At 27.8% G+C, this 20,790-nt stretch overlaps 1 protein-coding gene across 1 annotated transcript in view; it reads left to right on the top strand.

The window, feature by feature from the left end:
* The first annotated feature begins 822 nt into the window (after positions 1-822).
* Positions 823-20,790, top strand: part of LOC106685969 (roundabout homolog 2) — a 319,586-nt gene continuing 299,618 nt past the window's right edge. Inside the window, exons 1-2 of the mRNA XM_067050736.1 lie at positions 823-942; positions 19,766-19,835. Of these exons, the coding sequence (XP_066906837.1) occupies positions 19,787-19,835 (49 nt within the window). The 5' untranslated portion in view covers positions 823-942; positions 19,766-19,786. The remainder of the gene's footprint in view (positions 943-19,765; positions 19,836-20,790) is intronic.

The following is a 20,790-nucleotide window of genomic DNA, read 5'->3' as shown; positions in this document are numbered from 1 at the left end:
TTTTTTCTACTGAAACACTCTCCTGCTACTTATTTTTCTTTTAAACCAGTTCTTGTTTTCTCCCTTTTCATCTGATTATCATAGTGAAAAGAATCAGATCGTTTTCGTGAAATGTTTATTATTTTATTTGTGTTTTATTCCTTAACTCAGCTAAAAATTGATTTTTTTAAGTTGTAATTGATATATTGTTTGTCGTTAATTGGTGATTTGCGTTATCCAGCGTTTTCTGTTGTCCGGCTTCACATTGGTCTTGGTCAAACCTGATAAGGGAGTTGAATCGAAAGGAGTGGATAATCCCAATAGTCAAAACATGGCTTTCAAATATCGGACACTTTTAGTATAAGTGCTACTTAGTGAAGAATAACAGTTTTCTAAAACAAGCCAATCACAAGTATAACGTACTATTTACAAACATTTCAGGTTAATTTACTTTGTTAATTAATTATTTAGTTTTTGTGAGAATAAAGTGTGATGATAACATAAAGACTCACCACTTCTGTTCTCAACGGCTCATATAATCTTAATTTTTTTTAATCTCTACAATAAATTACTCAATCAACCCTTATGTTACATTGCTAAGGAATTTTATATAAAACTGAAGAAAAAACAATTTTGTTATTACATAGATAAATTTAAATTATTTAAGTTTTATTTATTACATATAATAACTGTATAATAGGTGATATACTTATGTATAGTTGTATATAGATATAAAGTTAGTATTATAGTCGGATGAAAATAGAATAGAGACTTGACGATGTGTTCGGCTAAGTTCGGCCGCCTTCGGTTCCTGCTCGTTGATCACTAGCCGGTTCGGCTTCAGTCCGTATTCAGTTGTCGTGGTGAGTGTATCGCTTTTCGTTCGATATAGTTCGCGTACTGTTTACGTCTGTTAACTGTTGTGTTAGTGTACGCCTGTGTGCCTGTCGGATCATCTAGGCTGTAAGTGTATTCAGTGATGGTTATTTTGGAAAGGCTGAAAATTGATCAAGTTGTGTTTCGTTATCATATGGTTCATCAGATGTTTAATTTTATCAACTAAAGTTAATTATTTTTATGTTATACTATTTTTATTTTTAAAATATGAATGACATTTAATGAAAAATAATTATAAACGGCAGAATTGATAAAAAACTTATTTCACAGTTTAAAAAAAAATTGTATATTAAAACTAATAATCACTGAATTACTTTTTTATATGCTCATATTATTATTTATAAGTTAGCTTTTTATTTATGAAGCTTGATGTGTCTATATAAATTGACCTATAGCAATATTTTATTTTTACAACTAAAACAATATTGTTTTAATATTTTGGAGACATACTGGAAATATTTTAATTTTGTATATATAATTAAAATCTTCAATTTCGAAATATAAGATTTTGATTTACAATGGTTTATTGATTGTTTAAACAATTTTTTTTTCACACACAGCTGCTTTAAATGTATTCGGTATTCAATTGTATAATATTATGTTAATAAGATGTTTATCCGATGTTATACAACCGGTATTTGCCCCGATTCACCTGGGATCTGGAAAAAATATGATTGAAAAGTTTTTCAATCTCAGTTGTTAGTGTGTTTTATCTTATCTTCAATGTACATAATTAATATACATATCACTAAAAATAAGAAAAGAATCTCTACTGAATCCAGTAAATGTCTAATAATGGTATTATACATCGTTAGTGGACGAAATTAAGAATATTAATACAAAAAAGAATAGATAAATATTATTGTTAATATACTAAATTATTATTATTATTAAAACAAATATTAATTTATGAGATAAATATAATTTGTTCGGTTATTATTATTTAACGTTAGATATAATTTATATCACTAAATTCCCTAACTCGGTATATGGATGCAAAATATATTTACCCACTTAAATCGGCAGTGGGATGCACTATTATATCTCTGGGGGACTTATACTTGTTATGTATGTATTTTATTAATTTATTGGTTAATCGACTAAGTATTTTTGAATAATTTGCTCTAGTTTTATTAGTTTTATATTTAATTTATCGTTACAAGTCAACAGATTTAATAGATGTAAGAAACATCTGCGACAGAAGTTTGCTACGCCCGGTTTTCGGTGATTCCATATTGTAATCATTTTAGCCCATTATACCATTATATTTCATTAGTATAATTTAATGTTATTTATTTTCATACTTTTTATTGATTTTTTCCTCAAATTAAGAAAGTTTTCTCATATGAATTTTATATGGTTCACATTATGTTTATTATAATGCATTCATGGTACTAAAGTAATAATATAGTTTGATATAACTTTAAAACATGTGTGAACTCATGGTTACATCAGGAACTTCTGTTCAGATCATAATCCTTACTTAATCCTGCCAGAAGTTTTTAAAAATTTACTTACTTAGTCTTTTTTTGAATTTCTGGTGTTTTATAAAATATGTTCAACTTACTTTTCAAGTTGCAATGTGTGCAACTTACATTCTTTACAATGCCTACAGTTTATCCAAATTAAAAGGATTTGGATTTATTTTTTAACCTCGTTATATAAAAAAAAATCGCTAAAATTTATTAGTTATTTTTTTTATGCCTACTTAATTATCTTCCCTATGCTTAATTAATCTATCAATTATTAAAATAATATTCTCAGAAAAATTCCTTATATGTTTCAGATTGCAAATCCAATCGATAAGGTTATTAACCACGTACCATACTGTAGTAGTTAACTCTATCACATCATTCAATGTAAAATTAAAATACTTATATGAACTTTTCAATTATAGAGAAATATATAATATAACGTAAATATTGAGTTGTTGGTTAAATTATGGCATTTCGTCCGGAAGAATAACCTTCTTGTTCAGTCGCGGTGGGAACTTATAAATATTATTTTCTCATATGCCTAATATTTATAGTTCGGCTTTGTATTTTAGTTTTTATCGTCTAATTAACAGATGTACTGATTCGCAATTGTATTACATATAAATATGATTATATATAATTAAATATTTTATAAGATTTATAAAAAAGTTATCTGACTAGATTTAAGTATGCTGTGTATCTTGCAACCTAATACAGTTGGGCAGTACAACTTTTTTTAATTAAGTTTTTTCTCTCTAACTACAATAAAACATTGATTTTGTAGAATAAAATGTAATTCCGGTTTATAGTTAAACTGAAATTAAATAGTAGAATCATGAATCTGTAGAATTTAATTATTTCTATTTACTATTTGCCTTTACTGTTCCTCGGTTGATATCGTTACAGTTTAATTATCATCTCTGGTGAGAAAATTTCTGTTATTTTCTCCAATGATCATAAGAAGGAGAACAAACATCACTTTTATTGCAGACTGTCCTATATACGTCTCTCATGAATAAGCTATTCTTGGTTATGAAATATCGCTGGCGACGTAAGAGCTATTAGAATATTTAAATGAAGGGAATTGGCCGTATTTGGTCAGCTATTAAAGCCCAGCGGTCGAGAAAGATTTTTTATAACCAATATTCAATTGTATAATTTTAGTTCTCTTATACATTGAAATGTCTTTGTTTTTGGTAATATGTAAAATAATATATGCACCGATATTTCTGAAAGTAGTAAAAGTCCATGTATGTATGTATTTAAATTAAAAAAAAAAAACTTCTAGAGACATCTCGTCTCAACAATCGATTCTTTTCGATTTTTCTTACTTCGAGAATCCTTTTTAGATATCGATTAGTATTAACTTAGTAGTTATTGAAAAGTTTTCATTTTCCTAAAAGAGAGAATCTTTATTTGTATTTTTCGTTAAATTTGTTTCCATGTACGTTTTACTACTGTGAAGTAAGACATCAATATCTCATGTGTAATTCGTAGATTTTTTTTTTAAATGATAAAAAAAAAGGATAATTTTAGTAGCAATATATTATTTAAAATATTAAAATACTTTCAGGCTTACGTTTCAATTGATTAGTTTATCAAAAAATCGTTCTTTATCGAATTTATGCATATGAATGCTGAAAAGGAAATGGATATCTTACAAAAATATAGATTAACAACTAACGATAATGCCACCAGTTTTTGTTTCTGAAAATTGGTCTTAAAACTTGAAAAAAAAAAAGACATGCGGTTAATTATAACCTTGCAAGTACAAAATTTAACTTCTTTTTTACTTCTTCACATCTTTAATACATTGTGATGTTTCGAGCTTAAATTAACTCATCTTTAAACTACCGAAATAAAGTTCAATTTTTATTAATATTATTGATTTGTAAATTCTTATACAATGGATAATCTCAATTTTGAAATAAGCTTAATAAATTTTTGATTAATAAAATTATTATTATTATTTAAAAAAAACAACAAAAAAAATGTACTTTACAGAAGTGGATATATTAATTTTTGATTAAAAAAAAACTCTTCGGAAACACTATATTCAACAAGCAGTGGCGCCCAACTACATCGAGTTGCTATACACACAGCATACTAAGACTAGTTGGACAATTGCTTATTATTCTTACAAAACATAGGCATAGACAGTAAATATTAAAATACATAATAACTATGCATAATTTTTTTTTCTTTAGTTTTTTAGTATTTTTTTCTTCTAGTATTTACCTGTTTATCGATATCTATTTCTCCCACAGTATAATAAGTAGTAAGATACTATATTTATATTAGTAATTTATAATAGTAAGATTATATATTTATATTAAATATATATATGCATAAAAATCCTACTTGGTGCAATTATATTCCATAATAATCTAAAAACATACTCAACATACATGAACATAAAAAATAAATATATTTAAATAAAATTAGTAAATATATAAGTGATAATTATAAAATATTTTTAAACAACAACATAAATATACACCACATTACATTTTTCGGATTTAAAAAAATCAAAGAATTTTTAGTAATACTAAATACATCTTGATTTCAAGCGTTGATTATATGTTCATCATTCAATCACATTTTTTTTCTGTATCAACTTAAAACTGTTATTTCGTTTTGTACAAAATATTTTTTTTTTTTCTTTTTTGTTTAATTCATTCATACATAGCTAACGGCTTCTATTACATTGTCTTATGTGTTTGTTATAATGATGATAAGTTAAAAATAATATTGACTTAGTATACAATTTTCGATTTTACTGAAATATATTCTAAAACGCATTAACGAAAACGAAGTATATAACTTTAAATCTGCCTTAGGAAGTTATTGATATTATTATTATTATTATTTTTTTTTTTTTTATGAAATGCCTTGTTTGTTTTATTATACTATCTCAACTGCGTATACTAATATTAAGTGATTACTCCCTTTCCTATACGCCCCTTTCTGAAGTGCAATATTTAAATAGCACTTATAATTGAGAGAGCTGAAACAGTTCCAAGATATGGTAACAGTGATTACCTACAGTAGCTGCGGGCAAGTCAGCTGTTATTACATTGTGAGATCTCTATGCCCTACTTTGTATGTAAATAGCGAGTACTTGCAATCAGCGTAATTGGACCTCTGGTTTGAAAAGTTTATTCAAGTCGGTTACGAGAATTGGGTGTGCCTGCTAGTAGAAATCAACGTATGTAACGTAAATACAAAATAAAACGTACTGATTTGATAGCCTGAAAATTGATTTAATTTAGTTAAAAATTACTATGATTGTAATAATTCTCTTGTCGAAGAGTATTATATAAATATTTAAAAAAAATGTATTTTAAGGACATTGTCAGATTAAAGAGTTTGTATTGAATAATTTGAAATAATATATTTTCTGGCTAACATTTTTTTATTTACTTAATTTATTATTAATTAATAAATACAAAATATTTAAGGAGTATTTTTATCTAGAGTTCATAAATCCACTTTTTTACAACTGAAGATTTTTTTTTACCAATTAAAATTCTATAATCAAAATTTATTTAGTTAGTCTCAAAATTAATGCTAATAACTTTGTTTAGAATTTCCGTTCCGTAATAAAATATATTCTTTTATAAACTTTGATATTTCTAAAATATTTTACGTGTATTTTTCTTTCAAATTAATCTAGTTTAGGTTGTCTCTATTTTTCCTTCTATAGTGCAGTTAAAGTAACATAGTCTAGTCAAAATTATACAAAATATTTAAGGAGTATTTTTATCTAGAGTTCATAAATCCACTTTTCACAAATTAAGATTTTTTTTACAAATTAAAATTTTACAGCCAAAACTTATATAGTTCGTCTCAAAATTAATGTTTTCCTGTGTTAAATAGGAACTACTTATTAGTATTTTCAATATAAATTTAACTTATTTCAGTCACATTTTCATATAGTAATTTTTGAATAATAATAATCTTTCAAATATGGATATATCGACTTTTGGTAGCAAAATCCTTATTTATTATTAGATTACTATAAAAATTAAATTTCTACTTAAAATAAAAAACTCACAAAAATCGTGCCCTATTCTAGATATGGAATTTAAGTTTCGTAAGAAATTTCGTTTTTGAGTTCAGTGAGTTCACAGACATACAGACCATGTTGCCAGACAACGTTGTTTCGACTCGGGATCTATGAACATGTGTTTAAGAACATATTCCATACATAGGTCAATGGAAGTAATGGAAAAAAAATCAGTGATTTTAAGCTTTTTGAAATCTATGGAATTTTGTTAATGATATCCTCAAAACCTGCGGGTCCGTGTAAATATGTCAGAAAGCTCTACATCAGCTTAAAATTTCTTATCACTCATTTAATAAATGTAATATCCTTTTTTTTATTTAGAATGTAATCAAGGAAATTAGTATATTTTATGTAAACATATAATTTTCCGAACAGAATGTTAAATTATTAAAAATGTATAAATTTTAATTTTAATATTTTCACTAATATGACTTATTTTAAGCGTTTAATGTATACTTCGTAATCAACAGTTTCCATTTTTGTATTTAATTATCTCAAGTGTATTATCAATAGTTCATATTTTTTTTCTATTTTACTCAAGAAACAATCAATTTTTTTTGTAGCACTATTTAAACGTAGTAATACTTTTGTAGTCTGTTATATTTTTATGACTGCTTAGTACTTGTCTAATAACTAATAAGAATGTTTACTAACGTCTAAATTTATTGTATTATTAAATTGTTTTATCTATTAATTTTAATCAGTTTCTACAAATCGGAAAAGAAATTAAAGCAATGAGGTTGAGTTATTAATTCGTATGATAAATATTTAAAGGTAGTATATGTTTACTAAATAAATTTATTCTCAAGTTTGTTGAAAGTGCTTAATACCGAAAGCTAATCAACTTAATAAGTTTATAAAAATAATTAATTATATAAAAATAATTTTTTTAAGGTAATTGATTTGAATTATAAATTTATTATTTTGTTTTAGGTATGAATACGTCAGTATTAATTTTATTTTTTTATTCTGTATTTTATTTGCGTCCGAGAAATTGCAATTTTAGTATTTATCCATCCCTTGTTATTTGAAATACCAACCAGACGAGAACCTGCTTGACAATGTTTTGTAACGAGTCACTGTTATATTTACAGTGCATGTATTGCTTGTTTGCTTTTCATTCACAATTTTTTTGTTTTCTCTTTTATTTCTCATGTTTATATTTCCGTGAGGCAGAAATAATATTTATTTATAGTCAGGATTTCGGTTCTTTGACCCTGTTTTGCTGTTTTTTTTAGATTTTTTTTTTAATATGTTTGATAATTTATTTTGTAACATATGAATTTAAATGACCCATGGAGGTCTTACTGATAAATTTTTTATTCGAATTTTGTTATAGAAATCCTTATTTTTGCTCCTAGTGCATTATATACAGTTTGGATGTTTCACTTATACATTTTACTTGGTATCGTAGACGTATATGACAGATTTTACAGCCGTATTAAAATTCACCTCGTGTAATCAATTTATTCTTTTAATCATTCCTGCTTTGTAAGTTCGTTTGATTACTTCAAAAGGTAATTTAATCTTTATTACTCACGTAGCCGACGAGTTGAGGCATTTACCTCGCGTGCAAAGGTAATGAGGCAACGTGCAATTTCCTCTTGGAAACGAGGGTTTTCATTAAAAATGGAAGGAGAAAAAAAAGTAGAACAAAATTAAATCATGATAATAATAATTAATTTACTATTTTTAGTGCGATCCCATGCCGTACTGTACCTGAAGGTTTTCGTTTTCTCAACTTAACTACCTATTTTAATGATAAGACGGCGAGAAATGAGAATGAGTAAATGTTTTTATATTTTCATTGACTTGACAAGGGCTTGATTAAATCAGGATCTCTTAGCTAATTCGTTTATATTAAAGTTTCCTCGTTTCTTTATAGCAACAGTTTGATAATAAAAAAATTTAATGTTCGTTTTTGGTTGTCTCAATTTGAAACTGTCATGATTGTTTTCTTAAACCAAAACCAGGACCGTTTCCTTCTGATTGTATTCATTCGAGTTTTCAGTCAATGTGATTTCAATCTAATACATTATAGGTTAATTTATTTTATTAAAAGCAAATGTAAACAAAAATATGTATTCTTTAAGTAATGAAGTAGTAAAATTATTGTTAAATTCATGTCTGTAAATATGTGTCTAAAGTATTTATTTTTTCCGCTTTAACCGATCAAAGTATCTAAAAAAAGTTAATGTTAATATTTTCAAGTACTTAATTTTCGCAAAACTTTTATATACTCTTAAAGGTAGATTCGTAGACATCAAATGTATTAGATATAAATCTTTTTTTTTTTTTCGTTCCCTCCTATGGAATAAAATATTGATTACCATTTACAAATATAAATACGAAAATTTAAAACTAATTTTTTGTTGTTGTTGTTGTTTGTTGCTTAAAGGCGTAAAACCCTCTGGTCATCAACGCCTATGGCATGATAAAAGTATTAAAAAAATAAAATAAATAAATAAGAAATAGAAAAAAAAGTAGAAAAATAATTTAAACATAAATAAAAAAATAAATAAATAAAAAACATAAAGATCGAAGTGGAGTTATAATTTATAAAGAAGCCGATGTGCTTTTAAAAATTCAAATACTCGTGTAATTTTAGCTTCCTCATCTGCCAGAGTTTCGGATAAATTTGGGGTCAGTCCTATCCTGTTTATTGTTGGTAAATATTGAGTACACTCTTCAAAAATATGTCTAATCGTAAGAATGGACTGACAATATTTGCAAGTCTAATTTTTTTCTACTAATTTTTTTTTTCGTGCCCTTTATAAAGTTTGATAACATTATGAGTACATACATATTCCAAGATATGGAATATGTATACTAGTTCGACTTCTATATGATCTACTTCTATATAACCCAGATATGGAATATGTATTTACTCATTATTAATGAATTAAAATATCTTACATCCTTAAGTATCATCCATGGGAACGTATTTTGGAATTGATTTCGAAATCGAAAATCCAATTCGAACCATCTCGATTTGTCGACTTACAATTATTAGATTTTAGACACCTCTCAATATTTTGAGTAACTTTTATTAAAGTCACTTCTTGTGGAAGTTCTCTTTCTTTTGATACCTCATTTGTGAAAACCCACTGTTCCTGAGGACCGAAAAAAGGAACTACAGTATCATAATATATATATAAAGAGATACACTTTTGCGAGACTTGGTTATTTGGTCTCACAGTACCTTAAAACAGGAATTCGAAATTTTATTAATCGGCAATATAATAGCATTACTTCCTTTTAATTTGTATATATGGTAAGTGAAAGTACAAAATTAATATGTCGTACACCAATGTTCGTAAAGAACTAAAGTTTCTAATTTTTTATTAGAATTAATTATTATTAATTAGAAAACAAATTAATTTCTTTTTATAATGCGTTTCAATTAATGAAAATACAAAAACATGCATATATTCTATTGTTAGCTCATATCGTTTGTATTACTACTATTATTACTTACGTGATTTCGTCCATAAATTTTTTCTTTCGATTCACTCTGTACCGGTTTCTAGATACTTTTATTATATTTTTTCGATTTATAAAATTTTATTTAATTATTATGGTCTCTCTAGTAAAAACATTATTGTTCTTCGTTCTGAAATTAATTTAATTGTTTACATTATACGGCTTTGGTAATTTCGGAACCTGCTCTTCGGTCTCAATAAAGTTTTGGAACAGGATTTAATATTACATGAGGTCCTGATGGAAGTAAGTTCGCCTTATCAGTTCTCTCCTCCTAATTGGCCATAAATTTATAAACAGCCTTGAACAAACGAAGCGGATATTTTGCCTGTGTATATTGTATAATATAATACAAAGGATGAGCCGTCAGCCGGGAGAAGATAGTAGAAGATAATAGCGGGCTAATGGCTTCGATCTCGGCCTTATCTCTGTTGGCTTAGCCCCGGTTATTGGTCGGAAAAGTCTAGTTAGGCCTTTATTGGAGGAAAAACCTTTATTGGATGGAAAACTTGTTCCGGGGAGAAGGAGCTATTAAAGATTCTTAAACTCTCGGCCGAATAGCCCAGACCTGAGGACTTTTACTACCTGCCAAGTCGTTAGGGCCTCGGTTATAAGTTCATTGGCGACTCATGACTATTTTAGCCGACGATTACTAAAAATTTATCGAGTTAGTAACTATACAAAGTGGGGCACTTACCCTTCATTTGGCCTTCCTTTAAGGTCTTGAAGGATGCAGTTAATTGACTTCCTCCGTTCGTAATTTTTAAGCCTACTTAGTTGAAAAGTATCTCTTGTTATGCTCCAATTAGGTGTCATCATTTTTTTTTCATATAATATTGATAAAAAATTGAACTATCAGTACTTTTAAGCAATTTTAAGAAATTATGATGTAAATAACAAATATCTTCATTTAAGAAATTAACCTCCTAAATTGTTAGCCGCCGAGAAAAAGATAGGTTACCAATTTTAACTTTTTTTCTAATATGTAAAAATCAGTATTTGTTTGTTCATACTTCATGAGCTGCTATGCCGTTCATCCTATTGTCTTAGGGGTTTTGCTAAATGTTCAGAATTTTCCATGGAAAATTATATATAGGCTGTTCTGATTTCTTTAGTAAAAAAAATAATTATTAAAAAAAGTAAGCTAAAAAATTATATATTTCCTTCATAGTTATCACATGACAATCGATTTGCCCCTTTCTGAAGAATAAGAAAAAATATTGATTCTATATATATTAATTTATATCAAACTTTTAATTGTATTGAATCAATCTATCTACATCCTTTACTCAAGCAATCGTGATGCATTACTGGGTCTGCTAGTATCCTATAAATTCGATCCAGTCCAAAAATTGTCCCCAAATTTTATTCTAAAAAAATAAAACATAAATTAGTAAGGGGGTAAATTTTTTATAAAATCACCATTTTTTTTTATTCAAATATTATTTATTTTAATCAGAATAAAGCTGGAAAATTAAGAGAAAATTGATTTTGTTTTTCAATAACTGGTTGCCAAATAGTGAGTTCAGTGCGAAAACAGTAATAAAGTGAATCAATAAAATAACATAAAAATAAGGAGGAAACCAATTTGAAATATTTTATATAACGAATTTTTATTTAACAAAAAAACTTGGATAATATAAACCGTTATAAAGGAAACTAAGACAAAACTGGAGTTTTGAAATAACCTACACCTAGGTAGAAGTTCTATAAAGTTCTTAATAAGGAACAATATTTCAGTTTCTCTGTTCATGGGCGTACCCAGCGAGTGGTAGATGGGGGAAGATGCTACCCCTAGAAGTTAAAAAAAAGTATTAATTTACTAATTTTTTCAAGAAAATAATTGTAATGGTTAATTAAGCTCTGCTATAATAATACATAATTTTTTTAAGGTTTTGGTTTCATTCGCCTTTTCCTGAAATGTCACAACCTAAAAGACCATAGCTCTGCCCCTCCTAGTTTTTATCCTCGGTATGTCTTTGTCTCTGTATAACCAATCAGAGAAAGTAAGCTGTCATTTCTTATCATACAACTCGTCCTAAAGTTCTTTATATCTCAAAATTCCGGTTTTGACTGGATATTAATATATATCTAAATATATGCACACGTAATTGATGCCCGCATGTATATATTTAGATATATATTAATATTTTTAATTATTATAATATATAATTAATATAACTTTGTTTTGGAGTTATTTTTTGTCTGGCAAAAACAATCCGCTTCATTATTTAACCACATTATTATGAATCACTTATTTATTATTTTATTTCAATTATAATTATTTAGTTGGCTGTATATATATATTTATTAAAGTAGATCTGAATAGATTTATAAAATTGTATAATGTTTCTATTACTTGAGCAACTTTTTTTTTTTTACTAGCGTCATAATAAATTGAGTTATCGCCATTTTGATCTATTTTGCATTTAGCCTACGGATAGTACCGAAGCCGAAGTTAGCCCTACTCAAGCTCATAATAATTAACAAAGTTGATTTGAAATTCCTTTGAAAGCTCATGAATAATTCACGCGATTTAATGGATACTGGAAAAGTTAGAGCAAATAGTTTACTTTAAGTACACGTGCCACTTGGGAGTCAGCGTTTCTATTAAATATTCAATTTGGTGGGTATAGATTATCATTATTTTTAAATCAATCAAAATAACTTAGCGAAAACTATTTGGACCAAATTACACCACAATCTTTTAATATAAAACCATATAAAAATAAATATTTCTATAACAGTTTTATCAAGTGTATACATATTTATATAATTCAGCATGTCTGTAACGTTTTGGCCCTATTTCACTGGCCATTTTCAAACAATCTTCATCCTATTTATAATATTAAAATAAATTTTCATGTCTTGGAAGTATTTGTTACAATTAAAAAAAATATTCTATATTTACTTGGTCATTTTTTTAATGCATTGTTTTTAATTTCCAGCGAGACATATGGATTGCCACTTTTTTCAATTAATTGTGAACAATGCTTATAAAAATGAAAAAAATAAATAAATACTTTTCAGAAGTGGATATATTAACTCTGGATATAAAATTTCTCTATTACATTATAGAATATTACACATTCCAAATATTTAAAATCATTGATAATGTTTTATTAAATAGAAATTAATTTTTATTTAATAGTATTTTAATAATATATGTTTTGTACGGTTATGAGTGGACTACGTAACTTAAATAGCACCATTCTACATACACTACTATGAGTGTGTATACACACATTCTTTGAAATTATTCATGTCTTTAATTGAGAAGTTTCTATCGAAAATCGATGTATCCATTTTTGATCGATTATTGTTAAAAAATTATGGAAACAACTGATATAGATAAAGTTTTATTGGAAATGCTGATTGGTAACACTCATTTGCGGTGGAGAAATCAAAATTTTGAATTAAACTAAATAAGTGTTAAAATAAAATCAATGTCAAACTCTTAAATATTTTAAATCTCCAGCGTTTAGGCCTCAAGGACAATCTTAACTATAAATATACACCTTACATCTAACTATTAAAAAAAATTTGCAGGATATTCTGTCCATGTCTAACAATTTCAGTGAAAACAACCATTTTTTTTGCTTTTATAATTAATTTTAAAACATTTAATTACTATTTATCTTACATTATTATCACTAACTTATCAGCAATGTTATTTACTGTTGGTGATGATAGTGTCAGATAAATTATAGTTAAAAGTTTTAAAATGAAATGAAAAAGATAAAAATTAGGTAAATTTGTCTACAAAAAATTTTAATAGTTTAAAATTAATAGTCAATTTATAACTAAGATCGTCTTGAGGAATGCCGAAACTTAGTAAATTTAATATATTAATAAAGAGTGATTTAGACTTAAATGGATAAAATTTAATTTATTTAAACCCGTCTGGAAGAAGTAATAAGGTTATATATAAATAGGTTCTGGTTTTACGATTTTAATTTAATGCCGGAAATAGTCCGGTTGGCAGTCATTAAAGGTACAAAATACCAAAAAAATATTTAAAAAATAAATAATTTTACCACTTTGTACCTTTATTGGGCACTATCTCCTATAAAGTATTACTCACGGTCAACTATTTATCTTCTGATTTTAATCTTCAAAATTAAAAGTTGGTATATCAACTTTTGGAGAAAACTTCTTAGTTATCTTGTAAATTTTATGAACTCTTGTGTAGGATGTACACGTTAGATTTTATTAATGAATCCTTCCCTCATGAGGCCTACAACCATCTGTTGTATATGAACTATAATTATTTTCTACCGTAACGTACTCAGTTATTTGTTCAGTTAGGTTACCATACCCTGCAATTATCCCATTCTCTTAAACCAACATGGAGCACTGAGTAAAATTTAATAAGTATGCTATTGCTTAATCAACCTCTAGATGGAACGGTTGGTCCTGTCAGGAAGGATTCTGTAAATTAAGACATATAGGTTCCAAATTAGGCTGGGCAGGGGTTGGTCCGTGGATGATTTATGGGAGGTCCACGGACCCTCGGGAGTCGAGCGTCTGACCCACTGTCCTATATGGACTTTGAAAGCAGGCTGTATAAAACTTAATAAAATATCGTAAGAATAATATTAATGTAAGTACAGTGTTTAATAGCGGTTTTCATTAGCATATAAAACTGCATACACGATTGTGTTACTTGAAACATATTACGGGCATTGTTAATAGTCATTAGATAATGTGCCGTTCACATCCGTTTGAAGATTCTGTAATGGAGAAAATTATAATACAATAGATGGCTTTTCAGTCATTGTCATCACGACTCAATCTAATAAAAAAAAAGTCTTCACTACGTTCCATATACAAGAGGATTGTAGCTTAGACGCTTATTTAGATGCATTTCTCCTTTCAAAGAGGGTTATAGATAAACATCTTTCTAAAAGCATCTGGTGATGTGCTTGCATTACACTTGCCATCCTAATTTAAGTTGATTAATCCTTGCCCGTTTTAAAACATTTTTTTAAGCATAAACTTTATTTGATTCACTCTCTCAACTATCTTTATTTCCTCTAACGTTTCGAAACTTATGGAATTATCAAGGTGACATTAAAATTGGTTAGTTCATATTTAAAATTTTATGTATGGTATTAAATTAGTTGATATGATAGTTCAAGTAATTAAAATAAAAGCATAATTGTTTGTTACTAGATTACTGTTATTTTAGAAATTCATCAAAATAAAAAATGAAACCAAATTATAAAATTTTAAGAAATTAAATAAAATGTATCTGATATTAAATTGTTTTTAAAAATAAATTGAGTTAGGCATAATAGCCTGCAATAGAAAACAATTTAAATCAGGATACATCACTATTAAGGGCTCTTTTTTATAATGCTCTAAGTGCTGAAACGTTGTAAAAAATAAATATAGTTAAAAGAATTGATCCTTTGAAGTTTCTGTTATTATTAATATGTTATTAAATTATTACCTACTCTCAAGCAAGAAATTAATATACTAAGAAATTTCTTTATTTTACACAATGATAATACTTCCCTCTTACTGTATTTTCACTTATAGGTTAATTAAAAAACTAAAATGAGTTTTTTTTCGTGTTTTCATGGCTGTTATGACTATATTTAACAGGTGAACTACTGTCATAATCATGGAATCACGTTTTTTATAATTGTTTTGTCTCTCTCCGTTACCTTCTAAGACTATTCACTTTTATTATTCCTAAAATACTTGGGCTTTTCAATGGCATATTGTTCATTTATATTACTGAATTTGGCAGCGTCTGTTTCCATCAAAAAATTGGATCCTGTATTATTCACGATAAATTTACTTTATATTTATGTACCTATAGGAAAGTGAATCTCATGAAAACTGAATCTACGGCTCTACACTGCTATCATAAAACCCGTAGTGATTTACGATAGTGAGACATGGTCTCTTAGAGCCGGTCCCATCATCCCAGTTTACACTACGGTTAATAAAATCCCGACTAAACTCAATAATCATCCGTTGAACCAGAAACGTTAACCTTCAAATCTAGTGGTAAAATTTACCGGCCAATGATAGTCAGTTAAATTGAGATCTAGAACAAATCTTCGTTCAAAAAAGTATCCTAAAATATAAGGAACCTTCCATAGTTCCATAAATTGGATCTGTTATCTAGTGGAGAAGTGCTCCCGTTTCTTTTTAAATTCAATAAAAGAAGATGGCCTCGTGATCTTATATTGTAAATTTTTTTAGAGTTCTACTACTGGGTAGTTTCTCTACATGCTGTATCATATCATTATCATTATGTCAGTATAATCAAATTTACTTGTTGTATTTTTTATACAGTTGTAAATATCAATAAATAAATTTTTAAAAAATTCAATAAAATGTATGTGATTGAATTAGACGATTTGAAAGATGACGAAGACATCAAAGAATTAGTTAGCTGTTTATTGAAAAAATTATTTCATTATTTTATATAATAAATTATGATTCACTGATTAAAAATTACTTTATTTTTATGGTAACATGATATGATATGACAAATTTTACTGAAGCTATGCCTAATCAATGGGAAAAATCATTGATAAAAACAGAAAAACGTAATGATTATGAAGTTCAACCAATATTTGATCTGAATTTTCGAGAACACTAGGGCGATCTAAGGACAATTATCTCGGTTTCAGACAAACTTGCTAATGTTGTTAACAAAACTGTATACCAATCTAAGTTACACAAATCTAGTTTTACCAGAGATTTGTGCAACCGGCCCTTCAATGCGTAATTTGAGCAGCCTTAAAATTTGAACGTAAACTGATTGTAGGCCCAAAGCGGGACAATAAATTTGGAATTTGGAGAATGAAGAAGGATGAGGAAGTAATGTCAGAAACTCTCTAACCGATCGCGCTTGATATGAAGAGTTATAATGATACAAAGATGTTCCAATGGGCTGGACTTGTAACAAGAAGTCACCTAACATTCTCTTTTTTCCTACTGAACTCCTCAGTCATAGGAATCAAACCTGGAGGGAGGCTCAAGATGGGTGGACAGTACAAAGAAGGAAGTGGCTGAGTACCATGTAATAATCTGGAAAGACAGTTTCAATTGTTCAAGATATACAGAGGTAGAGGAAGCTGGTAGAAGTGGCTAAAGATCTTCGAGGTCTAAAAACTAGCAAAAGAAATTTTTAAAAATTAAAAATTTGGAACTGTATTGTTAAAAATAATTGAAGTAACATTTTTGATATTTATGAATATTTTATATTCCATAATGATTCCTGGAGAGAACCCGATTGACATTTGATTTTGTGTTTTCTCTTTGGATTCCTGCTCCGCGGATGGACGATATTTATGGCATCCCGGCCAGGACAAGAAGGAGTTTAGTTCCTTCCTACACGGGACTGGCCTTAACGAATTTCCTCCATTGGCATGCGGTTAGGGATGTCAAATCGGACTACGTAGGATGTGCTGACTTAATCCTACCTTTTAGTGGCCCATAAATACTGTGGCGTCTTCCCCTATGTGGCGTTCCATGCAAATCAGATGAGCTCATTTCACTGCCCGTAATTAATCTCTTTCCTCCGGGTCGAGGTGGAGGATCGAATCTTATCATGTTACAATCAATCAAACAGAGTATCCTGTTGATAAATTCGCTATAATCTTAGTAATTATCCATCCTTCTTATATATTTTACACGTTTCTTTATAACACTGTGCTGTTGCAGAAGTATTTTCATTTTAGTCTGGTGAAACAAAATATTCTCGTTTCATCTTTAATGTTTCTTGAATTACATCAAATTTTAAATTAAAATTAAAAAAACAATTTTAGAAAAAATAAAATAAATCTGAATCACTGAATCACCCATGAAGGGTTAGGAGTGTAGTACTTTGTTATGGAATACTGTTAGTAGAACAACGGTTGTGCAAGGAGGGGATTTGGTTAGAATCATGCCTGACCGTCAAACTTTTACTCTATTAAAGATACCCACTTCATGAGGGCTTCCGAATCCACAGAGCTACAGTGAAGTAGAAAGTAATTATCTTCCACAGCCGTATTCGAACCCATGTCTTTGGAGTTATTAGCACAGTACCTTACCAATGAGGTACCCAATCCCTTAAAATTTAAACTATTTATTTGAAATATAACATTCAATATTATTAAACTCTGAATACTTAGTCCGAGTGATAAAGAATGGTAAAAAAGTTAGTCGAAAAAACTTTTATACTAATAAACAAATATTGTCGAGTATGATTAGTATAAAGAGTTGTGTTGGGGCTTAAAGTTGATGTTGTTAAGCGATTCTTTGTGAAAGGTAAGGTTAAGTAATTCTACTGAACCCAGCTACATAATAGCGTTGGAACTTTCTGGATTCTTCTGAGTTTTCAAAAAGTGTCTGTTCAGTGTAACTTGAGTCCCATTTATATTAATGGAACTGAATTCACGTCATTTTAGGATTGTTTATAAGAAGTTTAATCCTAAGAAGATAGGAAAGTTGATAAATGATTATCTTTACTGATTGAGTGAGAAGAGTGGCAGTGTTAGTATATATAAACGTAGCTGATAATAAAACTTGATAGCAATTATCCTTCATAAAAACCACCTGTCACTTTCCAACTATAACTTCTTTGGAAAATTAACATAAATTGCAACGGTAGTTTTGTTTATGCCTCAAGTCAGTTGCCAAATCAACGAGTACTTTACTCATAAATGGTATAGTTATCTATATACAATATCAAGGGGGATGTGGAGAGGGAAGGGGGTACGGCTTAGGGTTTTGCCCCCCGACAAGAACAACGTCACACTACTTAGAAAGATCATTTTGTGATACCTTTATTTTTAATAATAATATTTTAAACAATTTTAAATATGGCCGTCTAATGAGAAAACCGGGTGAATGCACTAAAATAATAACCACTTCATATCTTCAAAAAAATTAGTTACCATGGGGTGTTATACAGATTATAATAAGAAATCATTATGGCCCTATAATATTAAGAAACCGGGTTTTTATGATCAAAACGTTTCAAGGACCTCTTATGGGTGAGAGGAAAAAAACAAAGAGAAGAAAAAAAAAACACACTTAAGGGAACAAAAAATACTTACGGACCGACATAAAACTTCACACTTGAACTTTTTTCTTAACTTTAATTGGAGGTCTTAATCCACCGCCTAGAATATTCTAATTTATTAATACTTTGATTTGTAATGTTTATTATAGCTTCTCATACCATGATAATTTCTTACTATATAATCTGTCCAACATCTCTTGGTAATTAATTTTTTTTTAATCGAATCCCATATCTACACCAACTTTTAAGCCCCATTACGTTTTTGTGTATGTTAGTCATAGAAGGACTAGTATATTCTTCTTAAGGTTTGTAAAATACAATTACAAAATCCTACAGAGGTAGTAATATATTATTATACAATTAATTAAATATAAATTGTAAATAATTTATATTATATTAGAGGAAATAGGCCGGGTGGTGGTCAATAAAGGTATCAAAATATTAAATAAAACTATTTATTGTTAACCAACGTTTCGCCCCACTTTGCATGGCTTCGTCAGGGCTGTCTGATGATAATACAAAGCACAACTGATTGGAAGGGGGACACCCCACCCCTGACAAAGCCTTGCAAAGTGGGGCAAAAGTTGGTTAACTATAAATAAAGTTCTCTTTTACTATTTTGATACCTTTATTAACCGCCACCCGGACTATCTTCTTACAATCTACTTTATACAGTCAACTATCTTCTTCCAATTTAAATTATAATTTAATTATTTTGTAATTTATTGATTATTCAATTCATTGGGTTTACACATTATATTAATATACAATGTATGTATATCATACTATATTTTAAATTTATTTAATTAAAAATGTTTTTATTTATTTCAGATGGATGAAATTTAAGGAACAATGTCGCTGTCTCTTCTCTTCGTTTTGGTCGCCCTCCCACAAATACAAGGTATTTTTTTTTAATCAAATTTTTAATTTTCAAACAATATTTTTTTAAATTGCATTATTAAGTTTTATAATTTAGTTAAGAATTGATTATTTAGCTTTAAAACAGACGCTTTCATTAGAAAAATCCGGGTTATTAACTGCTGCTCTTAAAATGAGTAATTCGTTCATTAAATTTACCTCTCAATAACTATTTGATATTATCTTGATAGTGTGGAGTTTTACGATGGGTGTAAATCTCATTAACTAGTTTATAGGTTGTTTAATTTTATATGGGTTTATTAAAATATCAAAACTACTATTAAAATGAAACCTAGTATAATCATGTCTATTATTATTATACCGCGTTAGTGGCAATTACTTTAAATTGTTGGCAAATTAAGTTTACCTTTTGTAGTATGTATAATTAGTTACAATTTTAATTAAAGTGTTATAAAATTAAAAATTAGCGATTAATTCCTATTTAACTTAGGCCTAATTATTTCATTGAAGGTATGAGTTTAATTATTATTATATTAACTGTTTTGTATGAGATCTATTTTTAATTTTGTAAATAAGATACATTTTTTATTATTTACCCTTTCGTGATAAATAATCTATTTGTTATTTTGTGCGTTTGCTCTTTTCTATAATCATTGTATTTATGATTATATTTAATTATGCATATGATACTCAACCTATTTCTTATGCTGTAACATCTTATTTCAAGTAATTTACAGTTATTTTAAATTAATTTAATTTTTTTTTACGCTATTTACTTTTTACAAATTTTCAGATTTTTCTATTTCTTTGAGAATATATAGTACAAGCAAGCAACTGAATATGCTTTAATTTTAACATTCAAATTATTTCAATATTACTGAGGTGAACTGAAAAAAAAAAGTATTAAATAAAATTATCAAATCCAGGTATTTCCTATTAAGGAAAAAAAAATAGCATGTAAAATATATATATATATA

The sequence above is a fragment of the Halyomorpha halys genome, unplaced genomic scaffold (assembly GCF_000696795.3).
Source record: "Halyomorpha halys isolate HHAL.00 unplaced genomic scaffold, Hhal_1.1 Scaffold761.1, whole genome shotgun sequence".
NCBI lineage: Eukaryota > Metazoa > Arthropoda > Insecta > Hemiptera > Pentatomidae > Halyomorpha > Halyomorpha halys.
Note: the sequence above shows the minus strand (reverse complement) of the source record. Positions and strands in the feature narration are given on the sequence as shown.